This window comes from Protopterus annectens, chromosome 8.part0 (genome assembly GCF_019279795.1).
Source record: "Protopterus annectens isolate FY-2018-M chromosome 8.part0, PAN1.0, whole genome shotgun sequence".
NCBI classification, from domain to species: domain Eukaryota; kingdom Metazoa; phylum Chordata; order Ceratodontiformes; family Protopteridae; genus Protopterus; species Protopterus annectens.
In genome coordinates, this window is record NC_056741.1 from 1,511,769,854 (window position 1) to 1,511,795,646 (window position 25,793).

General features: G+C 42.7%; 1 protein-coding gene across 1 annotated transcript in view; it reads left to right on the plus strand.

Annotated features, from left to right (window-relative positions):
• ARHGAP32 (Rho GTPase activating protein 32) overlaps positions 1-25,793 on the plus strand; it is a 3,207,216-nt gene that overhangs the window by 1,717,097 nt on the left and 1,464,326 nt on the right. Inside the window, exon 9 of the mRNA XM_044081098.1 lies at positions 9,442-9,579. Coding sequence (XP_043937033.1) covers positions 9,442-9,579 — 138 coding nt within the window. The remainder of the gene's footprint in view (positions 1-9,441; positions 9,580-25,793) is intronic.

The window sequence follows — 25,793 nt, forward strand, 5'->3', positions numbered from 1 at the left end:
ATCTACATTTATGGTAAGTGTACACAACTGTACTGTCTTTGGGGTTTGTGGAATGAGAGTGGAGCAGTTGCAGATAAGAAGTAGATACATGGGTCAGGAAGTGAAGGAGTTGAGTGTAGAGAGTTGCAGTGATTTGAAATTACAGTTTCCAAAGGTATAGAGTCTTGATAAAGGAGTCGGGGGAGAAGCAATGCAAGTGAATCTAGTCTTAGGGCTCAAACATGCAAGGAGGTAATCAAGGTGATCACCAAAGGGGAAGGGTTGATGTATATTATGGTACATTTAGGCACCTTGAACTATTGGAGCAGGCAGCAGACGTGGTTGTATGCAGGGAAAGGAAGACGTTAGAAAGATGCCAAGTTAGGGGATTAGAGATGGCACAAGTAAAACTGAGAATGCTTTCAGTCAGCACATTGAGGAGAGGCTTAGGGTATAATAATGACTGGTTTGTCATTGGACAAGCAATTGGGGTTTGAGACTCATCAGAGGATGGATGGAGATCTGTGTTGGGTGGGGGGGGAGGCAGGGTCCAAATAAACCAAGAAGGGACAGGTGAACTCAGAGGTAGATTGAAAACATATCTTTAAATTAAAATGAAGGGTAGATGGCATGTAACAGATGCAAAAGAGGGAATAGGTACATGGACCGTAGAAAGAAGGAAAAGGTGTACAGAACATAACAGAGAAACAGTCAAGGATGGTTTGTAACATGATGAGGTAGTGTTGTTATCCATTACAAGGTGCGCAAGTAAGAAGATGGGGAGAACTGTAGACAGTGATATAGGAAGAAAGGATAGATACTGCTGATAAGCCTGTATACTACCCATACAGCAATCTGTTTATTCCCTCATCCCTTTTTTTTTTTTCGTGTGTGTGTGTGTATATACACACACACACAATATGGTTTGTTACTTTTATTGAATGCTTCTGTACTTTTTCATACATCAATTTTAGTCATATTAATGCACACTTCTGTTTTGCATTGTCTTATTGTTACTTTTGTGATTATATTCACCCAATCTGTGTCTGAAATTGGTCCAGTGAAATCTTTGCATTACCCTGGTAAGCAAGTATAAATAAATAAATGTCACAGTAGCATGGGTCAGTGAAAATATGTGGATAGTGAAGCTTGTTCAAGAATAACATAGCAAAGAGTGGAGTTATAGTATTTATCTTTAAGTGAGTATCACATGAGGTCAAAGAGGAAGAGAAACACCTCACCATAAAGAGGGCAAGGGAGCTTGTGGGGCCCTAACCCACCTACTGTATGTGTCCTGTTAGTTCATATAGATTAAGTGGGAAGATGATGGTGGATGGATAAAGAGTATTGGTCCACAGACACAGCAAAAGAGAGGTAACAGATGAAAAACTGGAGAGTAAAGATGTCAAGACTTTTCACCTTCCAGGAATATACATCGAGATTCTGAGTTCATCAGTAGAGGGGGAGCGGGAGTGGGAGTTGAAGTCTTGGACTGTGAGGGCTCAGCCAACTGATATGAGACAGTACCAGAAAGGAGAGAATTCTGGATGTGGTCCTCTCCAAGGAGGACAAAGTTAGAGGATGCCCAGTTCAAAGTTCCATTAACCAGCACTGACCATGTCACTGTATGATTTAGCATTGAGGGCGCACACAAAGACAAAGTGAGTTTTTTAAGAGAGTGGTTTATAGTAAACTGAGGGAAAGGGTCAGTGGTAAATTAAGGGACTGGGTACAAATTAAGTGATTAAACAGGGTATAGTAATACATAAGGGATGCAGTATTCTGGGGTCTGGTCAAGGGTTTGTGGAAGAGGCAACAGAGGTAGGTACACATAGGTACACAGGAATGTAAGGCTGATAGTTAAGGGGAAAATGGCATACAGGCGATGAAAAGCCGATAGTATGGAGGTAGGGGAGGTATAGTAGAAGGAGGCAACCAGATGAGCTGCAGAAGGAATGAGAGTAACAAAAGGATAAACTTAAATGGAGTTGGCAGAAGGGAGGAGGAGGAGGAAAAAAGGCTTTTTAGATGTATAGCAGAACAAACTAAGGGTGATGCAGACATGGCCAGGATGAGTGGAAGGTAAATGACAATGGAAAGGAAGGGTAGGATGCCATGCTAGGGTAGGTTTGTGACAGCAGTGGACAAGACACCAAGATGAAGGGGGATGTCTGACAGGGCATTGGCTCCCCTAGGGGAGGGTAAATCAACTACAGTTTGGAACTTTCCAAGGCCATAAGGTATCTGGACAGTGTTCTGGCAGTTCCACTAATAAGGTTTCAGTGGACCACTGACTTTTCTGGAGTTGTTTGTGGAATAGAAGATCCCAACTGTGGTACCGTTGTACAAAAGAGTGAGCAGCTGACATCCAGAGAACTGTGGACCTGCTAGCTTAACATCAGTGGCAAGATGAGTTATGCAGGGAATCCTGAAGGAAAGGACTAGTAGGTTTCTCAGAGGGTAATAATCTCCAGTGCAGCTGTTAACATGATTCTCATCCAGAAGAAACTGTCAAACTTGCTGCAACTTTGTGACTAGATTGCATGAGATGTTCACTGGGAAGTGCTGGTAGACACTGTCTCCCTTGATTTCACATGGCCTTCATCTTTGTCCTGCATATATGTATACTAAGAACACTCGGGTTTGGGGAGAGTATCAGGAGTAAGAAATTAGAATGCCATTCGAATTCTGCATGGTTGAATGGCCAGGGACAGGGGTAGTGGCGAGATTGACAGTATTAGGAATGTGGAGTGTGACTAGTAGAAAGGGGTCAGTCATTCAATCCAGGACTTTTGGTGTTTGTTCCTGACAGAAGAGACAGGATATGGTATAGGTACACACAATCGTGTCATACAGCTATGAAGAAAGAGGTCACTCTGAGTAGCAGAAAATGAACGCCGGGAACCCAAGCAACAAGTTGTAGTAATCATATACTTAGTGGATCTAGAAAAGTGCTACAAAGTGAGTTCTGACCACTGGAATAGCTTTTACATTATGGGTGCCTGGAGGTAATTCATGGAGGTTATGGCACGTGGACAGGAAGTGAGGTGAAAAATTGGGATGGATAAGTAGTAGAGAGTGGAATGCACTTAAACCAGCAAACAAGATAGGTTTATTGTCTCCTGTAATTAAACTATGTAGTTCAAAATAATTGTTTGAATGTTGTCATATTTATGGTACATACTACATAATCTTTGCTGCCTGTTTTCTTGTGTTTTTTTTAATATTTGATGCCATAAGCACTTGTTTGGTAGTACCTGCTGAATGCACTCCCCTCCATGAGTTATTGCCTTTTAAAATGATCGTTAAACCTTTCTGAAAAAGTATATTTACACCTCTAATTTTTCCCCCCAACATACTGTATTAAAAAAATAGTCATCCTGCCTGTGGATGATGTCATGGTAAAGCAAAGGAAAAGGAACTGTGCGGGGTGTTTGTGTGTGCTGGGGTTTGGAGAGTTAGGACTGATAGCACCTTAAAGTATTTACATTATATTCAAGTATGCATGTTGTTGCAGACATCGGAATGTAGTTTTGAAAATATTAAAAAAAAAAAAAAAAAAAAAAAAAAAATACACATGCACGTGTGTGTGTGTGTGGTTCAAACATTCTTGGTCTCTCACTGCCTGTTAAAGAACTTTTTTCCTTTGTGTCTGAGACATTGTATTCTGCTTAATTTGTTCTGCGTTCTCTTTTATTCGCTTTGTTTTCATCAGTTTAAAGATTTGAAATGTTGAAATAAGATGGTGGCTGTTACTGTCAACATTATTTTCAGTTTCACTGGTAGACTGCAGATGTTCTTCGTGTTTTACTGTTGCAGTCATTACATTTGGGTAATCTGCTGGCAGGTTGCCCTCAGTCGGCCTGAATAACAAAGTCTTTGGTCCTGCGTCGGTTGCTGTCTCCTCTTCCATGACATCAGGTCGTCAGAGGTATAAAACATGCAGTCGACGCCGTTTTATTCGGTCTTTCTTGCCGCGTGGTGCCCGAAGCAGTTCGCAAGTCCCGGTCAGCCGACTCTTGAAATTTTCATATTCAAGTTTCAGAACCAAAGTCTTCAAACTAAAGCTAAGTACCCAGTTGGGGAAACTTTTTCTTGCTCCTTACTGATGTCAGTAAAAGTTAATAATTACATTACTTGTGGGAAGCAAATACCTCATAAGGATTTTCATTTGTACTGTATTCCTTGCCTAGGCTCTGATCACAATGTGCCTTGCTGTCGGTTTTGTGCTAGATTTAACCAATGCACTATTAAGCGTCTGTATATTTTTGCTTCTAAATATTTTGGTTCAAGATTTTTCTATCCTGAAATGTCGGTCGACTACCGGAGTTCACAAAAAACGCAAGGAAAAAGACAGAGACAGACCGTCGAGGTCCAAAACAGACAAAACTTCTTCTAAGCCAGTCGCTAGTTCGTCGGTACTCAGTGAGGCGCTTTCGCAGCCCCCGATACCTGTTACTTTTGAGTCACAGGCCTCTACCAAGACTCATTCGGAGTCCGGTATGCCATGAGTTTCTCAGAGTATTGAACCCACGGATGTCTCTCCCTTGGATGGGTCCGGAGCCGCTGAGCAGGCACCAGCTTCTGAGGGTGTTTTCAGGCCTCAGCATTTTTATATTAAACCGATGCCAGCAACAAAAACAAGGTCAAAAACAACCTCTAGGTCTAAAAAAACCGATGCATGAGCCACGTGCTCAGGCCTCTATGCCTAAAAAACAGATGATCAAAATGGCTGAGGATTTAATTACCTTGATCAGGGGTTCCCAGCCCCCCCCCCCCCCCCCCCCTGCTAAGAGACCTGGGTAAGGCACTGATTATGAATCTTCAGATCAGGTTTCCATTTCTTCTGATTCCTCTTCTGATCAGGAATTTTCTATTCCACCCTATGAGGATTCTGATGCAGAGGAATCCATCCCATCTGCATCTCCTCCTGAGGATTACTCTTTTGGAGAGACTTTGCATACTTTAAGGGAACATTTTCACTGGGAAGGTCAGGACTTCGCTGAATCAAAAAAGAGGCTTAGGGATTTCCTCCTTCTTCCTCAGCATAGGCTTTGGCAATACCTCCTGTACTAGACATTGTTGAAGATGTGTTCTCTGAATCAAGCATGGCTCCTGATTCCCTGCCTCCGGCTCCTAGTAAGCCAGACAGATATTACAGTGTTCTTGACTCTGACAAATTTATTTTCAAAAATCCTGCTGCTGATCCTGAAACTGTTTCTCAGGGTCCCAAGGGTGTTAAGGCTTCTACAGCCAGGAATCCTACCCCTTCTGATAGAGATTCCAGGGCACTGGATAGATGGGGTAAGAAGGTTTATACGTCTGCAATCTTGGCAGTCAGGGCTTTAAACTGCCAGTTCCATATGCTTAAATATCAACAGCATGTTATGGGCTTACTGAAACAGAAAATGATGATTTCTGATTGTGTGGAAAATAAAGAGTTACAGGATTTATTGCATTCAGCAGAACAGGTTGGAAAGCATACTTTGCAATGTGGTTTTGATTCCTTGGAGGCATCTTGCAGGGCCGCCATTCCTTGGAGGCATCTTGCAGGGCCGCCGTTACTGGATCTGTGATTAGAAGGCATGCCTGGCTCAAGGAGCAAAATCTGCCTGATCATGTTAAAGCTAAATTGTTGGATGCCCCTTTGCAGCATGATACTCTGGTAATAAGGCAGAAGAGGTTTTAAAGAAAATGTAAGACAATGCTAAATCTATGCAAACTGTAAAAGATTTCTTGCAAGTGCAGCCACCCATGTTCAGTAGGCACTGACCTGCTAAAGATTGGTCCTTTCCTGTGTCCAACAGAGCCACTCAGGGCAAACCCAGGCACTCAAAAGGCTCCAGATATCAATGACAAGGTTCTTACAGGTCAAAGCAATGGGGTGCCTCCACCTCCAGATCTGTAGGAAAGAAAGCACAACCCTACAGTAAGCAGTCTCAATGACTTTCCAATACCATCTCCAAGCACTTAAATTTTGACAGCCCCCTTGGAGGAAAACTAGCACTTCTTGCTCAAAATTGGCAGTTAATTACCCAGGACAAGTGGGTATTAAACATAGTATCCCAGGGGTACAGATTTCATTTCCATACTTTGCCAATTCCGAACGGATGGGCTGATCTGCCACCAAACCAGTGGGCAGAGGTCCAGAAACAAGTAATGTCCCTCATGGATATGGGGGCTATTCAACCGGTACCAGAAAAGGAAAAAGGACAAGGTTTTTATTCAGGACTTTTCCTGGTACCCAGAAAAGACAATTCATGGCGTCCAGTACTGGACTTATCGATTCTGAACACGTTCCTGAACATTCCAGAATTCAAAATGCTGACTTTACAACACCTACTGCCTGTGCTAGGCAAGAATGCTTGATTAGTAAATCTAGACTTAAGAGGCATACCTGCATATCCCAATAAGGGAATCCTGCAGAAGATACCCCCACTTCAAAGCAGATTTTTTGCATTACCAATTCTCTGCACTGCCCTTTGGCTTATCTACTGCGCCCAGGGTCTTTACAAAGTGCTGGCACCAGTAATTGCATTCTGCAGACAAAGAAGCATTCAAATTTATCCTTATCTGGACGATTGTCTCATTCAAGCAGAGGACAAAGACACTCTTCTTCAACATCTGGTGTTTGTAAAAAGGCTTCTAGCATGCCTAGGGTACACCATAAATGAAATAAAATCACAACTGGTACCCCCTCAAGTAATTACATTCCTGGGTGCAATCTTGAATACAACTGCCCAGATGGCTTACCTCACTCCAGACAAACAAAGGCAACTGACAACATACTTCAAACAAATGGCAACAAAAACCCAGTTATCTAGAAGACAAATTCTGCAGGCTTTGGGGTTCATGGCATCCTGCATTCTACTAATTCCATATGCGAGACTGCATATGAGGAAACTTCAATGGTACCTAAAAAGTTTATGGAGTCAACATTGTCATAGCCTGGAAACAATGATTCCTCTCATTCCCTGCCTACAACAGGAGTTTCTTTGCTGGGCAGAGACATGTCACCAAAACAAGGTACTGTCATTCACTCTACCCCCTGCCTCCCAAACCCTAAATACAGACGCATCAGACTATGCTGGGGGGCCCACCTTTCAGGGAGATGCATTCAGGGCAAATGGAGCCCAAACCAAATGCATCTGCATATCAACCAGAAAGAAATGCTAGCTGTTCAGAATGCATTGACAGCCTTCAAAGACGTACTTCATCCAGGACAACTACTGATAAAGACGGACAACACCACAGTTATGTGGTACATAAACAAGCAGGGGGGTACACATTCCTACCCCCTTTGCAGACTAGCCAAGGCCTTGTGGAACACAGCCTTGATTTACCAAATACATCTTCAAGCTCAATTCCTGCCAGGAAAGCAACATACTCTGGCAGACGACCTAAGCAGAAATCTTATAGACCCGCATGAATGGAAACTGGATCCACAAATCTTCAGCATGTTAACACATAAATGGGGGAGCCCAGACATAGATCTGTGTGCCTCTCCCCAAAATTATCATATTATATTGGACAAAAAAGCATGGAAAGTGGATGCTCTGTCCTTCAGCTGGAAAAATCTATCAGTCTATGCCTTTCCCCCTCTGCCTCTGCTCTCCAAGGTCTTACTAAAAGTCAGACAGGAAAAACCAAAAATGACTCCGGACTGGCCTTGCCAGCTCTGGTACCCGCTTCTAAGGAATATGTCACACCTTCCTCCATGGTACTTGCCTCAAATACCTCATCTACTGTCTCAGCAGAATTATCAAATTCTGCGCACACCGCTCCAAACTCTGAATCTTGCAGCATGGCTAATCAACTAATTATTCAAACCACACCTGTCAGTAAATCTGTGATGGATGTCATTTTGGAAGTCAGAAGGCCTAGTACTAGAAAATCTTATGCTGATAAATGGTAGAGATTCTGTGCTTGGAACCAAGCACAAGGAATTGACATAGCAAAGCCCAATATTCCTCAGATTTTACAATGTTTAACTGAGATGCTTGACAAGGGCCTGTCTTTTTCTTCAATAAAAATACATGCCTCTGCCATCTCGGCTCATTACAACACAGAGCCCTCCCCTCTTTTCTCATCCACTGCTTAAGCAGTATCTTAGAGGGGCCAAAATTTAAGGCCTCCCAGGAGAGCATCAACTCCTGCATGGGACCTCAATTTTGTGCTGGAAAACCTCACCCTGCCTCCTTTTGAGCCAGCAGCTACTGTGGATATAAAATTTCTATCTTGGAAAACAGCTTTTCTTTTGGCAGTCACTTCAGCAAGAAGCGTTTCAGAACTACAGGCTCTCATGGCAGTGGAGCCTTTCATTACGTTTTACACGGACAGGGTGGCCCTCCGGACCAATCCTTCTTTTATGCCTAAGGTGGTATCCAGTGTGGCTCTTAACCACACCATTCACCTGCCAACATTTTACCCTAATCCACAGAACAAGGGAGAGCAGATTTTGCATTCATTGGATGTACACAGACAACTAAGATTCTACTTAGAGGACCAAATCTCTAAGAAAGTCTGAGCAACTACTGGTAGCATTTGCTGCAGGAACAGAGGGCAAGGCTTTATCAAAGCAGACTATTTCTAAATGGATAAGCCACTGCATTCATTTCTGCTATTTGCACCATGGTGAATCTGTGCCTAAGGGGATCAGATCACATTCCACCAGGGCTGCCTCTACTTCAGCAGCCTTTCTCAGAGGGGTCCCAACCAAAGATATTCTAGAAGCTGGTACTTGGAGCTCTGTTCATACCTTCACAAAGCATTATCATTTACCTCTCTTCTCTAAATTCAGGGCAGGCTTTGCCACTGCAGTCCTGCAGGGCCTTATAGCAGCTCCTAATGCTGTTTAGTTCCATCCTCCCATCCATAACTTTGGGATTCTACCCAAATGTAATGACTGCAGCCGTGAAATACGAAGAACATAGTAGTTGTGTACACTTACCATAAATGTAGATGTTCAAGTGTATTCACTGTTGCAGTCCTGGTTACCCACCCGCCATCCCCCCCATTCTATACCTTTTCTTTCCTTCACTCTACTCAAAAGCCTTTGTGGTGTATTTGCTTTTAGTCAAAGGTAAAGTTTATGTTTCTAAAAGTGCATTCATATACTTACTGTTTATTTATATACATATATTTTTGCTCCCCATTTGGGGGGCACCTGACATCTGAGGGAAGAAAAACTGAATAAAATGGCGTTGGCTGCATGTTTTATACCCCTGACGACCTGACGTCATGGAAGAGGAAAGAGCAAAGAGCAACCGACGCAGGACCCAAGACTTTGTTATTCAGGTCGACTGAGGGCAACCTGCCAGCAGATTACCCAAATGTAATGACTGCAACAGTGAATACATTCGAACATCTACATTAATGGTAAGTGTGTATACAACTGTACTTTCAATGAGAATGGAAGGCCATACTACTTCAGTGGCATTAATACATTATATTTCTCTGCAGGGCAGAATTTGGATTGTAAATAGGAGTTATGAAGATTTCCGTGTGCTTGACAAGCACCTACATCTATGCATATATGATCGTCGCTTCTCCCAGCTCCCAGAATTGCCCCGGTCTGACTCCTTGAAGGATTCCCATGAGGTACAGTTTTTATTTTTTTTCATGGATAGGGAATACGATTCCCTGAAACTGTTTGAATGCTTCTGTTTTCCTTTTTTGGGAATGCTGTAGGTAGTTGTACCCAGTTTTTATAGGAGACCTAGGGCAGAAAAACTCCAGCATAACATAAATAGTCGTGCATAGTAAATATAATGTTTGCAGAGTACAGAGAGTGCAGTTAGCATATTGTGCATTAGTTAGTTGACAGAATAAAGATTACTGTCCAGAAAAATAACTGATGAGTAGTGACAAGTTAACGTAGATAAAACTTAAAGGTGCAATTGTCAAAACAAAGTAAACTGCTGAACTAACTGCATGAAGAATTCAAAGGTATGAATAAAGTCTTTTTTTTTTTTTTTTTTTTTTTTTTAGTAATGAACCTCTTTGCACGTGGCACTTCCTCTTTATTATTTCTGTTTGTGTGTTTTTTGTTAGTGTTAAGTTATATTTCATCTGCATTATTTCTAAGAGGTCATCAGTTTGTTTTTTGTTGTATGAGCTAGAAGGTAGTTAAAGATTTGAAAATGGAAGAAATGTTTGTTACCCCAGAGTCTGAGTTTTCTTCTAAGAAAAGCCTTGAATGCCATCTTGGAATGAGACACAGGCTGTTAAGTTAAGCAAATTGGAACAGATACGTCAATAGAAATGAGAACACTAACGAATTACTGAAGGCAGGCACTTTGTTGTACGTCTGTTAAACAGTTGCTGTGTTGGTATTGGATGAGTGTAGGAATCGGCTGCTTAGAACTGGTCTTTGTGGAAAAAAATTAGCTGTGTAAAATCCTACCATAATGATATATGTCCTCTTCTCGGTTGCAGTATTCTTAACATGAGGGAGTTGCCTGCTGCAACGACCTGATGTCTGCCAATATACAGAAGACTTGTACTACTAGAGTGCATGGTATGTTGCGCATAGGCGACTGTCTGATGTCAGCCATAAAAGTGGCGTTCGCACGCAACCTCCTCAGAACCGAGTTCCCCAGAAGGAACGCCCACCTAAGGGAGTATCTAGGTCAAGTGCATCCAAGAAAGAACAAAGTCAGGGGGGAAGAGGAAGGGAGAGATGGAATACTACAACAGAGAAGAGAAAGACATATGTTGTTATGGTAAGACTTTACACAACTAATCTATGTCCTGTTCCTCTGTTGCAGTATTCTTAACATGAGGATGAATACAAAAGCTCATGAGGAAAGGGAGTTGGTACGGGCAGAGGAGCTTTCCATGAAGCAATGGAGAATAGCCCTTGCAAACCCTGCCCTAGATTTGGAAATGTTGCCAGTTTGTTATGTTTGGTGAATGTATGGACTGAAGACCAGGTGGCTGCATCCAGAATGGAATTAGTGTCCATTCCTTTGAGGAAGGTGCCAGACAAAGTAACAGCCCTGGTAGAATGTCCCTTAGCAGGAGATGGGATGTTCTTTCCATGGAGCTCATAGCAGAAGGAAATGGCTTTAGAGATCCAGATGGAAATAGTGTGTTTAGAGACAGGGATCCCTAAAGCTGTAGGGTGGAATGAGACAAATAACTAGTCTGATTTCCTGATATCCTTTGTTTTATCATAGTAGAACCTAAGCTGTCTGTTCACATCCGGGGTGTGCAAAATCATCTCCTCAGTGTTCTGTGGAGTTGGTAAAAAGGTAGGTGGATGGATGGACTGGTTGAGGGATAACTGATTTACCACTTTAGGCATAAAGGTAGGGTTGGTGCAGAGAGACACTGTTTCTCAGTGGAACACCAAGAAAGGAGGGGAGAGGCCATTAGGTACTGTAATTCAGAAACACTTCTGGTTGAGGTTAGTGCAAGCAGCAGAATAGTTTTTCAGGAGGAGCAAAATTTCATGGAAGCAGAAGCTGCTGGCTCAAAAGGAACAAAGGTCAGCTTCTCTAATATAAACTTAAGATCCCAGTGGGGTTGCCACAGGTTTCCTGGGGGGTCTTATGTGAAGGACGCCTTTTAAGAATTGTTTAGCCTCAAATCTGGAAAGTAAAGGAGGAGACAGAGGCAGACAGGCAGAAATAGCTGGCAGGTGTACTTTGATTGAAGGTTAAGTTAAGCCAGCATCTAGTAATTCACACAGGTATGAGACATCCAGAGGGACTTCCACTGTCAGTGAGTCCTGGTTTTGGGAAAGACACCACATTGAAAATCTGTTCCATTTGGATACGTAAGATTTTCTTGTATTATGTTTCCTAGCCTCCTGCAGAACCCCTGAGCAGATCCTCTGGAAAAAAAAAAAGGTGTCTGAAAGGAAATTAAGACCCTGTCACCCACAGTATCAGCTGAAGGGTAAACAGGTGGGGATGGATTAGAGTTCATTTGTGTTGTTTTAGAAGATCCACCCTGTAGGGTAACTTGTGGTGATTGCCCTTGTCTAAATGCAGGAGCAGGGGGGAACCAATGCTGTCTTAGCCATAAGGGGGTCACCATCAATATTCTTGGTTTGTACTGCTGGATTTTTTAGCAGGACGCATGGAATGAGAGGAAGGGGAAGGAATGCATACAAAATCACCTCTTCCATGAAAAGCTGAGGGCATCCACTTTCCAGACCAGAGGATGAGGATCTCTGGCGCAAAATTATGGAAGCTGTCTGCTAATGGGGGAGGCAAAAAGGTCTACTTGTGGAGTACCCCATCTGTGGGCAATGCCCAGGAACACTTCCCTGTGAAACATCCATTTGTTGGATTATGTTGTGTTTTGGACCTGCTCAGTGCATCTGCCACTACATTTTGACTGGAGTGAATATACACAGCCTGTAGGCGAGTTTGAGGTTGGACAGCCAATTCCTAGATTTGCAGAGCTAGCCTGCAGAGAGATAAGACTTCTCCCTCCGTTTGTTTACATACCAGCGAACATTCATGTTGTCTGTGTAAACCTTTAGAGGGCCTGGGATGAAGAGAGTCTGAAAAGCTAGCAGGAGTGCCCTCATTTATTTTATATTGATGTGTTCCCTTCTTTGAGACAGGGGACGGGTCCTTTTTGCTCTTATGGGAGCCAGAAGCTACTCCCCATCCTGTGTCTGAGTCGTCTGTGAACATCTGAACTGGTGTTAAAGGATGGAATGGGAGACCTGGGTTGACAGTTAGCTGTTGAATCCACCAGGTAACTTCCCTCTCCAGGCAAGGGAGAGGGGGAACTGGGAATTCTAGAGGGTGTGCATGTTGCATCCACACTGATTTCAGGAACCATTGTGTTTTTCTCTTGTAGTTTTTCCAGGGGAAGTATTGGGATGGTGGATGCCATGAAGCCCACAGTTTTGAGAATGGTCCTGGCCATGATGCGAGTCAGTGGGATGAGGCTTTGGAAAAAGAAAATGAGCTCCTGAACCTTCTGAGTGTGGAGGGAAACCTTCATAGGTTGGTTTGTAGCCTGCATCCCAGAAATATCTGGTCCTGGGATGGGGAAAGGTAGATTTCTGGAAGTTGATTTTGATCTCCAGAGACTGTAGGATGGAGAATGCGGAGTTTAGATGGTGTTCCAGTGCTTCTGAACTAACTGCTTGAAAGTGAAGGTTGTCCAGGTATGGGAAGACCTGAATGCCTTGATGTCTGCATTAAACAGTTACTGAGGCTAGACATTTGTGAATAACCTTGGGGTGGTGGAGAGACCAAAAAGCAAGCCAGAGAATTGAAAGTGCCAAAAAGCCACAGAGAATTTTAAGTAATTCCTGTAATTGGGATGAATGGGGATGTGTAGGTAAGCATTCTTTGTCTATGGAAGCCATGTTGGCTTGTGGGATGATCAGGGGAAGAGAGTTTGCAAGGTTAGCATTCTAAATGTGCATATTTTCAGGAAGGTGTTGAGGTAGGAGAGGTCGAGGATGGGTCTCCATGGGCCCTCTTTCCTTTGTACCAAAAACATCCTTGAATAGAATCCTTTTCCCCTTTGATTTGATGGTACTGGTTGGATGGTACCTTGATCCAGCAGGTCTTGCAGCACCTTTGGGAAATGTGGCAGTTGGTCTCTTGGAGGTTGAGGGATGCCCCGGAAGGACGGGAGAGAATTACATATCATAAAGTAGCCCTTTTTTATGATGGAGAGCACTCAGGCATCCTGTGTTATGTTTTCCCATGCTGGAAAGGAAAGGAAAAGGCATAAGGAAAATGGGGAGGGGGTTAGAATCCAAATAGATTGACCCTGGTCTGTCTGGAAAAGGCTGCTTTTGAGGTAGAGTTTGTAGTGGAGTCCTAAGGTGCAGAGGTCTCTTGCCAGATGTTTTTGAATTAGCTGGGGGAGGCTGTGACTGCCTTCTAACAAACACTGGCTTAGAAGGATAATTCCTTTGGAATTTTGGTACAGGGGAGACCAAGATGTGTTTTAGTTCCTGTTTCTTTTATCCGTTCTCCTGTACGATTTTAAACAATTCTGCACCTGCAGGGCCAAATAGGGTTGAAATTGTATGGGGGTATCCATGAGTTTGGATTTAATGTCTTCTGGTAGTGGTTGTAGTTTCAACCAAGCAAATCTTCTCTGGACCGAGCCCTTGGCAGCTGCACTAGCTGACGCCTCCATAGCATCATAGCTGCATTTTATGGAGTGTTGGGCTACTTGAAAGGAAGCTCCAGTCAGGGATAATGCCAAAGATTTTTTCTCTGAGTCTGGCATATCAGACATAATCTTAGAAAGTTGGGAGAAGAGTTCCAAGGTATACTTAGCTATGTGTGTCTGATAGTTTATAACATCCTAACTGCGAGGGTGGCAGAAGTGTATACCTTTTTTCTTAACCTCTCTACATGTCTCCTGTCTTTGTCAGAGGAAAGCAGGGTGGTGGAGGGAAGCAGCCTAGAGGTCTCATCAGAAGCCCCAGTGATGACAGAAGTGACAGAAGGGGCAGCATAAGGGGCTTTGAACAAGAACTTAGTCCTCAGTCATCTTGTAGAATCTGTCTGGTTTTTTGGTGTGGGGGCTGGGAGTCAGGAGCCTTACTGGAGGATGCAAAAACATGTAAGCAGGCAGGTAGGACTGGAAGGACAGCAGAGGGACTGGGAGTGTCTACCTGAAGTAGTTTGTAGTACTTTTTTTTAGATCTCAGACATCTGACAGCTGTCCCATTTAGAATGCTCCCTCATCTTACCCAAGTTTTCACTAAAGGTAATTTCTTCCATTGGAGAGTCAGTGCCATTGGTGTCCTCCTCCAGATAAGCATAATCCAATGGGGAAGGGGGTCTGAGATGTGAGTATTCTATAGACTTCTCCTCTGAAGACTCTTCCTCCTCAGAAGAAGCCTCTTCCCTGACCCTTTCCTGTGGAGACATAACCTAGGGTGTGGCCAGGACTGAAACCCCAGGAGGAGGCCTAAGAGACATGAGGGCATTAAAAAAATATCCTGTGTAACATTTTTCCAGTCCTGAAGTGGATCAGAGGGTGGTGATAAATGCTTTGTTTTTTTTCTTTTTAGCATGTAATTCCACTCAATGTAGGGTCAGTGGACCAGATGTAGACCTGGTTTCTATAATGTCAGAATCCACATCCTCCTTAACTAAAATTTGGGAGATTCCCCCAGAGCCCTCAGTGATCACGAGTCTGTGCTCCCCATGGACATCCATACTGAATGCCTGCGTTACCTCCAAGGACGTGCTATCATCCTGCTCCAAGGTGGCCTCCTTTACGGGCTTGGCCTGTGGTTCAGCCGTAGAGGCTGAGCATTTCTTCGGGATAGCATCTGCCTCGGGAGAGACGTCCGCCACTGGAGGTGCAGCAGAAGTTTCAGGCCTAGGCTTCTTGGCCTTCCGCTTAACAGGTGACTCTGCCTCAGGCCCCACAGAACCTTCCATAGTGCTCTTTACGAGGAGTTTCAGGCACTGATTCTGTAAATGGAAAGGGAAGCTAACCTACATCTCAAGGTTTTGGGCACAAAGGCCTGGCAGATTGAACAAGATCTGTGGTCGTGTGTAGGCCCGTGACAGAAGAGGCACTGCTGGTGGTTGTCTTTATGTGGAATCTGACATCCAAAAGAATGTTTGCTTTTCTTGGATGACATTAAACCTAGCCACAATGAAAAAGGTAGAAGGATTCTCCAATGGAACACTTGTCTGAGATGATAATCACTTCATCGAGCACACCATACATACGGGTGAAGCATCTAGACTGGCGGCAAAGAAGCTCTGAGGAGGGTGTGTGAGCATGTCACTTTTATGGCTGACATCCGACAGCAGCCTACGTGCAATGTACCACACACCCCAAGTAGTAAAACTTTTTTGTATACTGGCCGACTTCAAGTCATTGCAACAGGAAACTCCCTCACGTTAAGAATACTGCAACAGAGGAATAGAAGGACATCATTTGGTGGTGCCCATGTTGCTAGGGACTGGTACCAGTTTTTTGTTGAGAATTTGGTGCTGCACCTTGAGGCAGTTAAGGAGGTAAAGTTTTGTGTAGACATGTATGAAGTACTGAGACTCAGCATCAAAGCTTTCAAAACTGCTGTGTGATTTTTCATTCTGTTTGTTGCATTCATGTGTACAGGATAGATCAGTGTAGGAAGCTGGAAGGTAATGTTTAGAGTTCAGAACTTGCAGCCTGGCTTGCATGTTCTTCAGAGGAGACTATGCAGGCAGTACACTTTGTCCTAGGCGTATTTTGATTTAATGGGCAATGTTTTCATAGTGGAGGGGGGCATAAAGGTAAAGGTCTTCTCCAAATAGACACAAGATACAAAGTTTGATTCTGAACTTGGGTTATTATCTAAGCTTTAAATCACTCCTCACGAAAGTTAACTTATCTGTTAGGGGTTGGGGGTTGGTATAATGGTTTAAGCGGTTACCTCACAGACATGAGGTACAAGGTTTGATTCTCACTTCTGAAAGGAAAATTTACTTGACTTATGGCCCAGCAGAGCAGCTAGCCCTCCTCCTCTTTTTTTCGGTTGTTCCCTTTCGGGGTCGCCACAGCGGATCATCTGTTTCCATTTCTTCCTGTCCTATGCATCTTTCTCTGTCACACCAACCGCCTGCATGTCTTCTCTCACCACATCCATAAACCTTAACTTAGACCTTCTTCTTTTCCTCTTACCTGGCAGCTTCATCCTTAGCTTCCTTTTCCCAATATACCGAGCATCCCTCCTCAGCACATGTCCAAACCAATGTAATCTCGCCTCTCTGGCTTTGTCTCCAAACCGTCCAACCTGGGCTGACCCTCTAATATACTTTTTCCTAATCCTGTCCACCCTCATCACACCCAGTGCAAATCTTAACATCTTTAACTCTGCCACAACCTAGTACTTACTTATGAACATCCAGTGCAAGACTTGGTCAGTATGACCAGATCTTGGTCTTTCTGGAGGACCACCAAATGGTAAAACATTACATATAGGTTTGCCCACCTTATATGATGCCTTTTCCTGCCAAGAATCATCTTCAGGTGTGTTTCTCTCCCTTTGAAAAGGCATATGCTGGACTGATGCCAGTATTCCATGGAACCTTGATTTGTGTACAAGACTCTGGCGTATAGTTAGTAGTGCAAGGATTCTTCTTGAGTTGTACTTGCCAAAATTAATTATCAGTGATGTACTTCCCACATCAGTGCTGAAATAATTTAATGTGCATTGTGGCTTATCCCCCTCGATCATTTGTCCTTTAGAGCCCTTGTGGCATAACTTTCATTTGTGATTGTGGTAGACAATTGCTCAATTTGAGTACAAATTATCTTTTGAAACTTTAAGTTAAATAAATAATGATTCGGATAAAAATGAAGAAATAATTAAAGTGGTTAAAGTCAGCAAAGGTGATCCATCAAAGGAAGCAGGAAAAATAGAACAGCAAAAAATGCATACCCTTCAGTTCAAACTCTAATTCTAAAGATAGTAACACTTGTCAAACAAATTCTCAAATATGAAGATATGCAGTGTTTAGCAAAAAATATCAAACTTCAGTTCAACATCAAATTTTGCCAAAAGATGAAAACTTTGTAGTACCTTCATTGATGCCTGAAGTTGGTATGCAGTGTAATCATGTTGGGTTCTGGAGTCTCATCAGTAAATGATCTGAGCAGTTTAGTTGTTCATCTTCCGCTTTAATCAGTCTTGTTTAGATTGCAAGACACTTGCATAGGGATATTTTAATACAGCACAGGAAACCGATATATGATAGGGTCTTACACTGATATGTCTGTTATGCCGTCAGTCTTTTGATAGAATTTAGAGATGTGAACTTTCACAAGTACTGCAGAGTCAAAAGGGTAAAAAGAGATCTCCTTTTCCTTATTTAATGTAATGGAAGACTTTGTTTTTCACATTGATTCTCTTTCCAGTCAAAATTATAACTATTTATTTATTTTTATTTATTTTATTTTACACATTTGTTTACCGGGAAAGTCCAGCTGGACATGTGTCCTTTTTCAGTGAAGGCCTGGGGAGAAAAGTTCCAAGTCATAAAGTAAGGCAAATCATATCAGTAAAAACGGTGGGACACATTACAATTGTACATATAACACACACACAGAATTTGTAGTTAACATTCAAAGTACTGTAAATTAAACAGTGACAATATCTAAACATGCAGAGACTTCTAGTTTGGCAGTTGAAGTAATAAACATAACTATCAACAAGAAGTTATGAGCATTCAGCTCTTTGCTTAAAGATTAGGTCTTAATCAGTTAAGAAGAGGGTTAGAAGGTGAGCTAATAAACAGAGTGGTACAGGGAAGTGTCCTATTGTGGGGAGCTGCAGGGACAAAGCCAGGAGCTTGCAAGGTGGGTTTTTAGGAGCTTTTTAAATTGTGTTGATAAGGGAATGGTCAATAGTGAGTTTGGTAGGGTGTTCCAAAGCTAGAGGTGTAGTTGGAGAAAAAGGATTCACCTACTGAATTTTTTGCTTTAGTAACTTGTAGGAGAAGTTTATTGTTAGAGTGGAGGGATCTTGATGCAGAGTAGGGCTGAATGATGTTTTTGAGGGCTGGGGTATTGTCGGGGTGGTGGAAAATTTTATGGGCTAAGATTAGTTGTTTAAAGTGAAGGAGCTGAGGGAGTTCAAGCCAATCGAGCTGTTTGAAACATAAACAATGATGTGACTTGTAAGATGCGTTGGTGGCAAATTTGGAGATTTTATTTTAACAAGTTTCAAATTTGGCAAGGTCTGTTTTATGGAGGTTGGTTAAGATTGGGGATGCTTACAGGAGTGTTGGTAGAAGGTGGGTCCAGGCCAATAGTGACTTTTGTTAGAAATTGGTTGTTTCTGTATACGAAGCAGAGTTTTTTGTGAACTTTTTTGATGATTTGGGCTACAGGGACATTCTTCTTGACATTCTTAACGGGCTCCACAATTGCGTATTTCTTTTTAGGATTCCTTAACTTTGTTTAAAAAAATTTCATTTTGTATATGGGAACCACTTTGTACCTAATAAGATCTTCAGAGAAACGATGAAACCCCCAGATTTAAATTGGACATTACCACCATTTTACTACTCTTTTCAAGATGTTTTAAAGTCATTGCTCAGTATCCTAATACAGAAACCCCAGCTACTGAGAAACTGTGAATAGGATATGAGAGTCCTCATTTGATAGGCAGATAAGGAAGATGTTCATCTTGTTGGCAGTAGCCTCGGCTATAGCTATATGGGTTGTATCATGTCAAGGGTATAATGACTGTCCAGCTTCCAAAACTTCAGGATACCTTCCACATGCCTAAACTTTCAAGCAGTTCAAGCTGAGCTGACTAAAAGGCAAGTTTGGGCACAAAGCCATTTAGATATTTTCAGCTGCCATAGAGTATATGCTCCTTTGAGGCTTTCAAGAATTGATGGTTGACTTGTGCTTTCCATTACTGGGCAGGCAAGTTCCCTTTGGGGGGAAAAAATTCCATTTTCATAATTTTGTTGATGTTTTATTACTTTCTTCTTCAGGAAAGTTATTTTAAAACTTAGCTTTGCAGAGTTTTTCAAAGTATCAGGAATCTCTCTTGTGGATGAGAGATCTCTTGCACAAACTGGGATTCCAGGAGAACATTCCAAAGTCTTTCTTTACTGTCTTACACAGGATTGTGTTCCTGGGATGTCAGCTAGACATCCCTGTTCAAAGAGCTTTTCTTCCGTATGAAAATGTAATTTTATTTACATCTGTTTCTAAGGTTTTCCACTCAGACTTCAGTCACTGCAAGGGAAATCTTTAGGATTTTGAGTCTCATGGCATCAGTCATTCTCATGACTCCACATGTTGAGGATAAAGTGGTATTTGAAATCTCTCTGTGCCCAGAGTCAACACCATTTGTCTTCAAATCCCAGTTCTAGGGTTTCAGAAGAAAAATCTTTTAGTGGAGACATCAGATATTCTTAAATCTAGGTCTCCCCATCTCCATACCTGCTACAAACCAATCAGTCACCACTGATGCTTCAGACTTTGCTTAGGGAGCAGTTTCGGGAGGGATTTAAGTGCCCTGATCTTGTCACTCAACTGTCTGAACGATCTTTCATCCCCGGGACATCTTAAAGTGATTACTAGTAATAACCACAGGCATGTGGTACATCAACAAGCAAGGAGGGACCCTGGTCATGCCCCATTTGCAGACTGATCATGTTAGTGTAGGATATAAATTCACAGCACAATCTCACTCTACAAGCATCCTGCATTCTGTCAGAGCATAATTATGTGGCAGACAAGCTGAGCAGGAAAAGGGAAGACCCTCACAAATGGAAAGTAGATCATGGGGTCTTCCAAGACTTGATCCATCTGTAGGGAATTCCTCAAGTATACTACTTTGGCTCCTGTCTGAAAAGTCAGCTGGCAAAATTCTGTTCCAAGTCTCCATGGAAGAAGGTCTGGAAGACAGATGCCTTTTCTTAGGACAGGAATGTTCCTGTATGCCTTTCCACTAATATTCAGGGTACTTTATAAAGATGCAGAAAGAATCCCCCAAGATCATTGTGATGACTCCTGTCTGGCCAGGCAACCGTCATTCTCCCTTGTTTTGGAAATGGGCCAGGAGCATCTTCACAGACTGGATCTGCATACACAAGAACAGGGGTGTATGATACACCCCGACATCAGTCATCTTTATTTGACTACCTGGATGATTAATTCCTTGTAGACAACTTCTTACTGAGGATTTGCAGCAGGTGCTAATGGAAGCAAGAAAGCCTGCTACTTGAAAATCAAATATTAGCAAATAGAAAAGATTAATCAGTACTCATTCAGGACTTTATGCTCTCTGGTTTTACAATATTTGTGATCGTTGCTATCCTATGGCCTTTCTTTTTCCTCTATCAAGGTCCATTTATTGGCCATTTCAGCTTGTCTGCCCATGGACCCTCCTCTTTCAGTGCAGTCTCATGTCAAAATTATCATGAAAGGGGTTTTGCATAAGAGGCCTCCAAGAAAACTGGTAGCTCCTCCTCAGGTTCTGGCTGATTTGAGGTTCTTAACAAGTAAAACAGTTTTACTAATTGCTGTGACCTCTGTAAGAAAGGTGCATGTGTCTCAAGTTCTTATGGTAAGTCATCCCTTTATTTTCCATTGAGACAGGATTTCTTTGAGAACTAATCCTTCTTTTATGCCTAAAGTGGTGTCTGAGTTTACTTTAAGTCAAACTATCCATCTTCACATTTTCTTTCCTGAACCTAAAAATGAGGGAGAGAGGATACTTCATACCTTAGATGTCCACAGACAACTCTGGTACTATCTTGACAGAGTTAAATCTTGCACATCTTCATGTGACTTGTTCATTTCTTGTGAAGGTAAGGAAAAGGGATAACCTGTGCCAAAACTGACTCTTTGTAAACTGCTAAGGCTATTACTTTTTGTTATGTTCACCAAACAAATCTATTCCAAGCACGATCAATGACCACTATACCAGCCCCTTGGCCTCATCTATGGCATTTTGGAAAGGGTTGGATTCTAGAAGTATTCTAGAAGCTGCTGTTTGGTCCTCTGTACAAGCTTTTCTAAAGCACTACAAACCTGAGTTCTTCTCTAGGTCCAGATCAACCTTTGTTACAACCATTCTCTAGGGGCTCCTGTACTCTTCTACCTCCCAAATGTAATTAGCTATGATAATCTACCCATACAGTTAAGACTACTCCAGCAGTGATCAGTATGGTGAACATAGTGCACTGCTGCAGTAGACACGTCCTCCCTCCATGTTGTTCCTAATATTATCCTTTCAGGCTCAGCCTCTCTCTCTCTCTTCTAGCAGGAAAGCTTTGAAGGACTTTGCACTCAAGCTGCTTGACAGTTTGGCCGAATGGGAGGTGCCCTGAAGCTTTGGAAGCTGGCGGTCTTGCATATCCTTGGTAGGATGTACCCATATAGCAAAGGGTACTGCAGCAGTGATCATTTGAATATCTTATGTTAGTGTACATTTACTTGTACAACTCTACTATCATGGCTATTTCTTTGCTATTTCTAATCAAAGTGAGACATTTATTCCTATTGCAGCTTTACCTTTTGATAAGGCTTTAAGGCTACTTGACAAATTTGAAAAAGAAATTCACATCTAACACTATTAGGTCTTAGGACTTTTAATTATTGGGGTCACAAGCTTTTATGTCAAAGTTGCATTTTAAAGCAGATTCAGAAGGCTCACAGCTTATTTGTAGAAGTAATGTTCGAATACAGAAGTTAGTTTATAGTGTGGCTAAAATAGGAAAATGAGCATATGATGCTGTAGAAGCTATATCAAGTACTGCCATCTCAGTGATAATTTTGAGAAGCTACTGAGTCTTATATTGAGAATGTCAGACCATTTAACAGTCCAGAAACACAAGATTTCTTGTTTGGTCAGCCAAGCAGGATGATACTACTGTTTACTTTTTTACAAGCCTTTAGTGTCAAAATTTCAAGAAATCTGTTTTAATTATTTTAATCTAGCAATCCAGTTGAATGTGTTTTTTATATTTTTAGGGTAAGTTCTGAAACAACTCAACTAAAAACTAGAACAGCTTTTACTAAGGTGGAAAATGCAAGGAAATACCACATTTAATTCTACCAGTTAGAAAATAATTATAAAAGTGGCACATCAAGATTGGTGATTTGCTTCCATTCTGGTTGTCACCATACCTTGCCTGTATAACTCATTCATCAGTGAAATCGATTCACTACACGTAAGCAAAGATGTTCTTCATGTTTCACTGTTGCAGTCATCACCTGTGGGTTATCCCTGCTTTGGTAGCCGCCGGCCCGAATACCAGAGTCGGTGTTTTTTTGCGTCTGCTGCCGTCGGCTGCAGTCTGACGTCAGGCCATCAGTGCTATAAAGCAAGGCAGCCAACATCATTACATCAGTCTTTCTTGCCGTGGAGCCCATAGCAGAAGCAGTTCACAAAAGTGCTGGTCAGTCACTACCAGAGTTTGAATTTCATCTGCAAACGTCTAAAGCTAAGTACCCGGTTGGGGACCCTTTTCTCTTGCAGTAACCGATGTCTGAAAAAGTTAACAATTGTCTCGCCTGTGGAAAGCAGATTCCACACCGAGACTTTCATTCTTACTTCGTCACTTGTTTAGGCCCAGACCACAATGGCCCCTGTTGCTGGTTCTGTGCCCTCTTTAACGTGAGAACTATTCTCCATAGAGCTCTTATTGTAGGCGGGTATTTTCATGTTCTGTCTAAGCATTCCGAAATGGTGTCTGTCCGCCAACAATCCGTAAGTGCAGAGATAAGGATAGAGACAGACCATCAAAGGCTAAACCTTCCTACGACTCTACCGCTAAGCAGGTCGTCAGTTTTCCAGAATTCAGTGAGGTGCTTTTGCAGCCCCTGATGCCCGATTTGATATCTATGCAGGCCTCTACAGAGACCCTTTTGGAGTTGAGTATGCCGCAGAAATCTTCGTCTTCTGAGCCTTTAGCTGTCTCTGCTTCTGTTGGGTCTGGAGCCGCAATGCAGGCACAGGCTTCCAAGGAGGCCTTTCTCACTACCTAATCTAGACAAAAACCAACGTCTTCTCATCCGACTATCGTTTCTCTTGGACCGACTGACACTCTTAGGCCTAGAAGCTAGGCCACTCCTAGAAAATCTGCTTCTAGCTACCATCTTGTCCCTTCCACACCACCCCAAGTACAAATCCTTAAAATGGCGGAGGATCTCATCTTCCTTATCAGGGGTAGTCAGGCCATAACTTCTAAAAGGAAAAGACACCCTTCTCTAGAAATTATGACAGAACAGGATTCTGAGGAATCTAACTATTCAGATTTTGAAGAGGAACAACCTCTGACTGCTTATGAGGATACAGATGCAGAAGAATCAATCCCTTCTCCCTTCCCTCCTAAAGACCTTTCCTTTGGGGAAACCCTTCACACCCTCAGGGAACATTTCCAATGGGAATCTCAGGATTTCCCACAGTCTAAGAAAAGACTTGGAGAGTTTCTGGACCTGCCCCAGCACAGACCCCTGCCCATCCCCCCATTTTAGTAGTGATGGATGATTTCCATGAATCCTGCTTAGCCCGATGCCCTCACACCTGCTCCCAGTAAACCTGACGGGTATTACTTGATACCGGATTCTCACAAATGGATCTCGTATTATTAAACGAAATCTCAGACAACCGAAACCACATAGGCCGAACGCATTTTAGCGAAAGTGTTTTTCATTGAAAAAGCACCTTTGCTAAAGTGTGTTAAAAAAACTAGAAAACAGCAAAAAAACAAAAAAAAAAAAACAAAATAAACACAGTACTCACATTTACGCTGGGGGGCAACCCCCTGCACCCCCCTGTGGGGGGCTGCACCCCCCACAACCCCTTACTTTTATATTCTCACTCTGAGATAGCACTACAGTGGGGAAAAGGGAAGATTCCCTTATCCCCACTGTGCTACGATCTCAACAGCAGCCATCTCCCCACATTTTTATCCTTATTTAAGCACACTTTCGCAAAAGTGCTATTTTGATGAAAAGCACTTTCGCAAAAGTGTGTTCGGACAAAACAGCTGTTCGATAAAGACTATGGATCCTTCACAAATACCTGTACAGAAATCGTGCTGCAGACCCAGAGGTCATTACACAGGCACCCAAAGGAGCTAAGACTAGTTCTGCCAAGAATCCTATTCCTTCTGACAAGGATTCCAGAGCTCTGGACAGATGGGGTAAAAAAGTATACACCTCTGCAACCTTAGCTATCAGAGCACTCATCTGTCAGTTCCATATGTTAAAATATCAACAACACACCTTGGAACTATTAAAACAAAAGATTTCAACCTTTCCTGACTGTGCCAGTTTGAAAGAGTTAGCAGATTTACTGCACTCTACTTGACAAGTGGACAAACACTCCTTAAACTGTGGATATGATGCCCTAGAAGCCTCTAGCAGAGTAGCAGTGTCAGGATCTGTCATTAGGAGACATGCATAGTTGAAGGAACATACTCTCCCTGATCATGTCATGTCTAAACTAATTGATGCACCCCCGGATAAGGACTGCTTGTTCGGAGTAAAAGCAGAAGAGGTGGTTAAAAAGATGGAAGACAAAGCAAAATCTATGCAAACAGTAAAAGTTTCTTTCAGGTATAACCTTCCAGGGTAAGCAGGAACTTTCCCTCTAAGCACTGCTCCTTCCCTGCTCCTAGCAGACAGGGCCAAGTTAAGCCCCACAGGGACAGACCATCCAGGCCCATATCCCAGGGCCAGTAGAGATGCAAACAGTGGACCACTTCTCCCCCAAGGGCAAGGAGTTTTAAGCCACCTTCTATGGCAAAAGCTCCCAATGACTCGCTCTCCCCCCTCTGCTCTCCCTTCTCTCACCAAAAGCTAGGAGGAAGGCGCTCTCTGCAAAGAAAATTGGCTTTCTGTGACAAAGGACCAGTGGGTTTAAAGATCATTTTTCAGGGATACAAATTCTCTTTCAGCAAACTCTCAATTCCAAGAGGGTACCTAGACTTGCCTCCAAATCAGTGGGGAGAGGCATTGAAATAGGTCCAAACTCTCATATCCCAGGGAGCAGTAGAACCTGTCCCCTCAAATCAAACAGACAAAGGCTTTTATTCCAGACTATTCCTTGTTTCCAGAAAAGAGGGCACTTGGCACCCCGTCCTGGATATATCTATTTTGTACACCTCCCTGGTGGTCCCCAGATTCAAAATGCTAACTTTGCAGCAGCTGCTGCCTATGCTGAGAAAAAATCTCTGGCTAATGACCGTCGCCTTAAAAGATGCCTACCTCCACATCCCCATAAGGGAATCCTGCAGGAAATTCCAGCGCTTCAGAGCAGGCTCACAACACTTTCAGTTATCTGCATTACCTTTGGCGTAGCTACTGCACCCAGAGTATTCACCAAATGCTTAGTC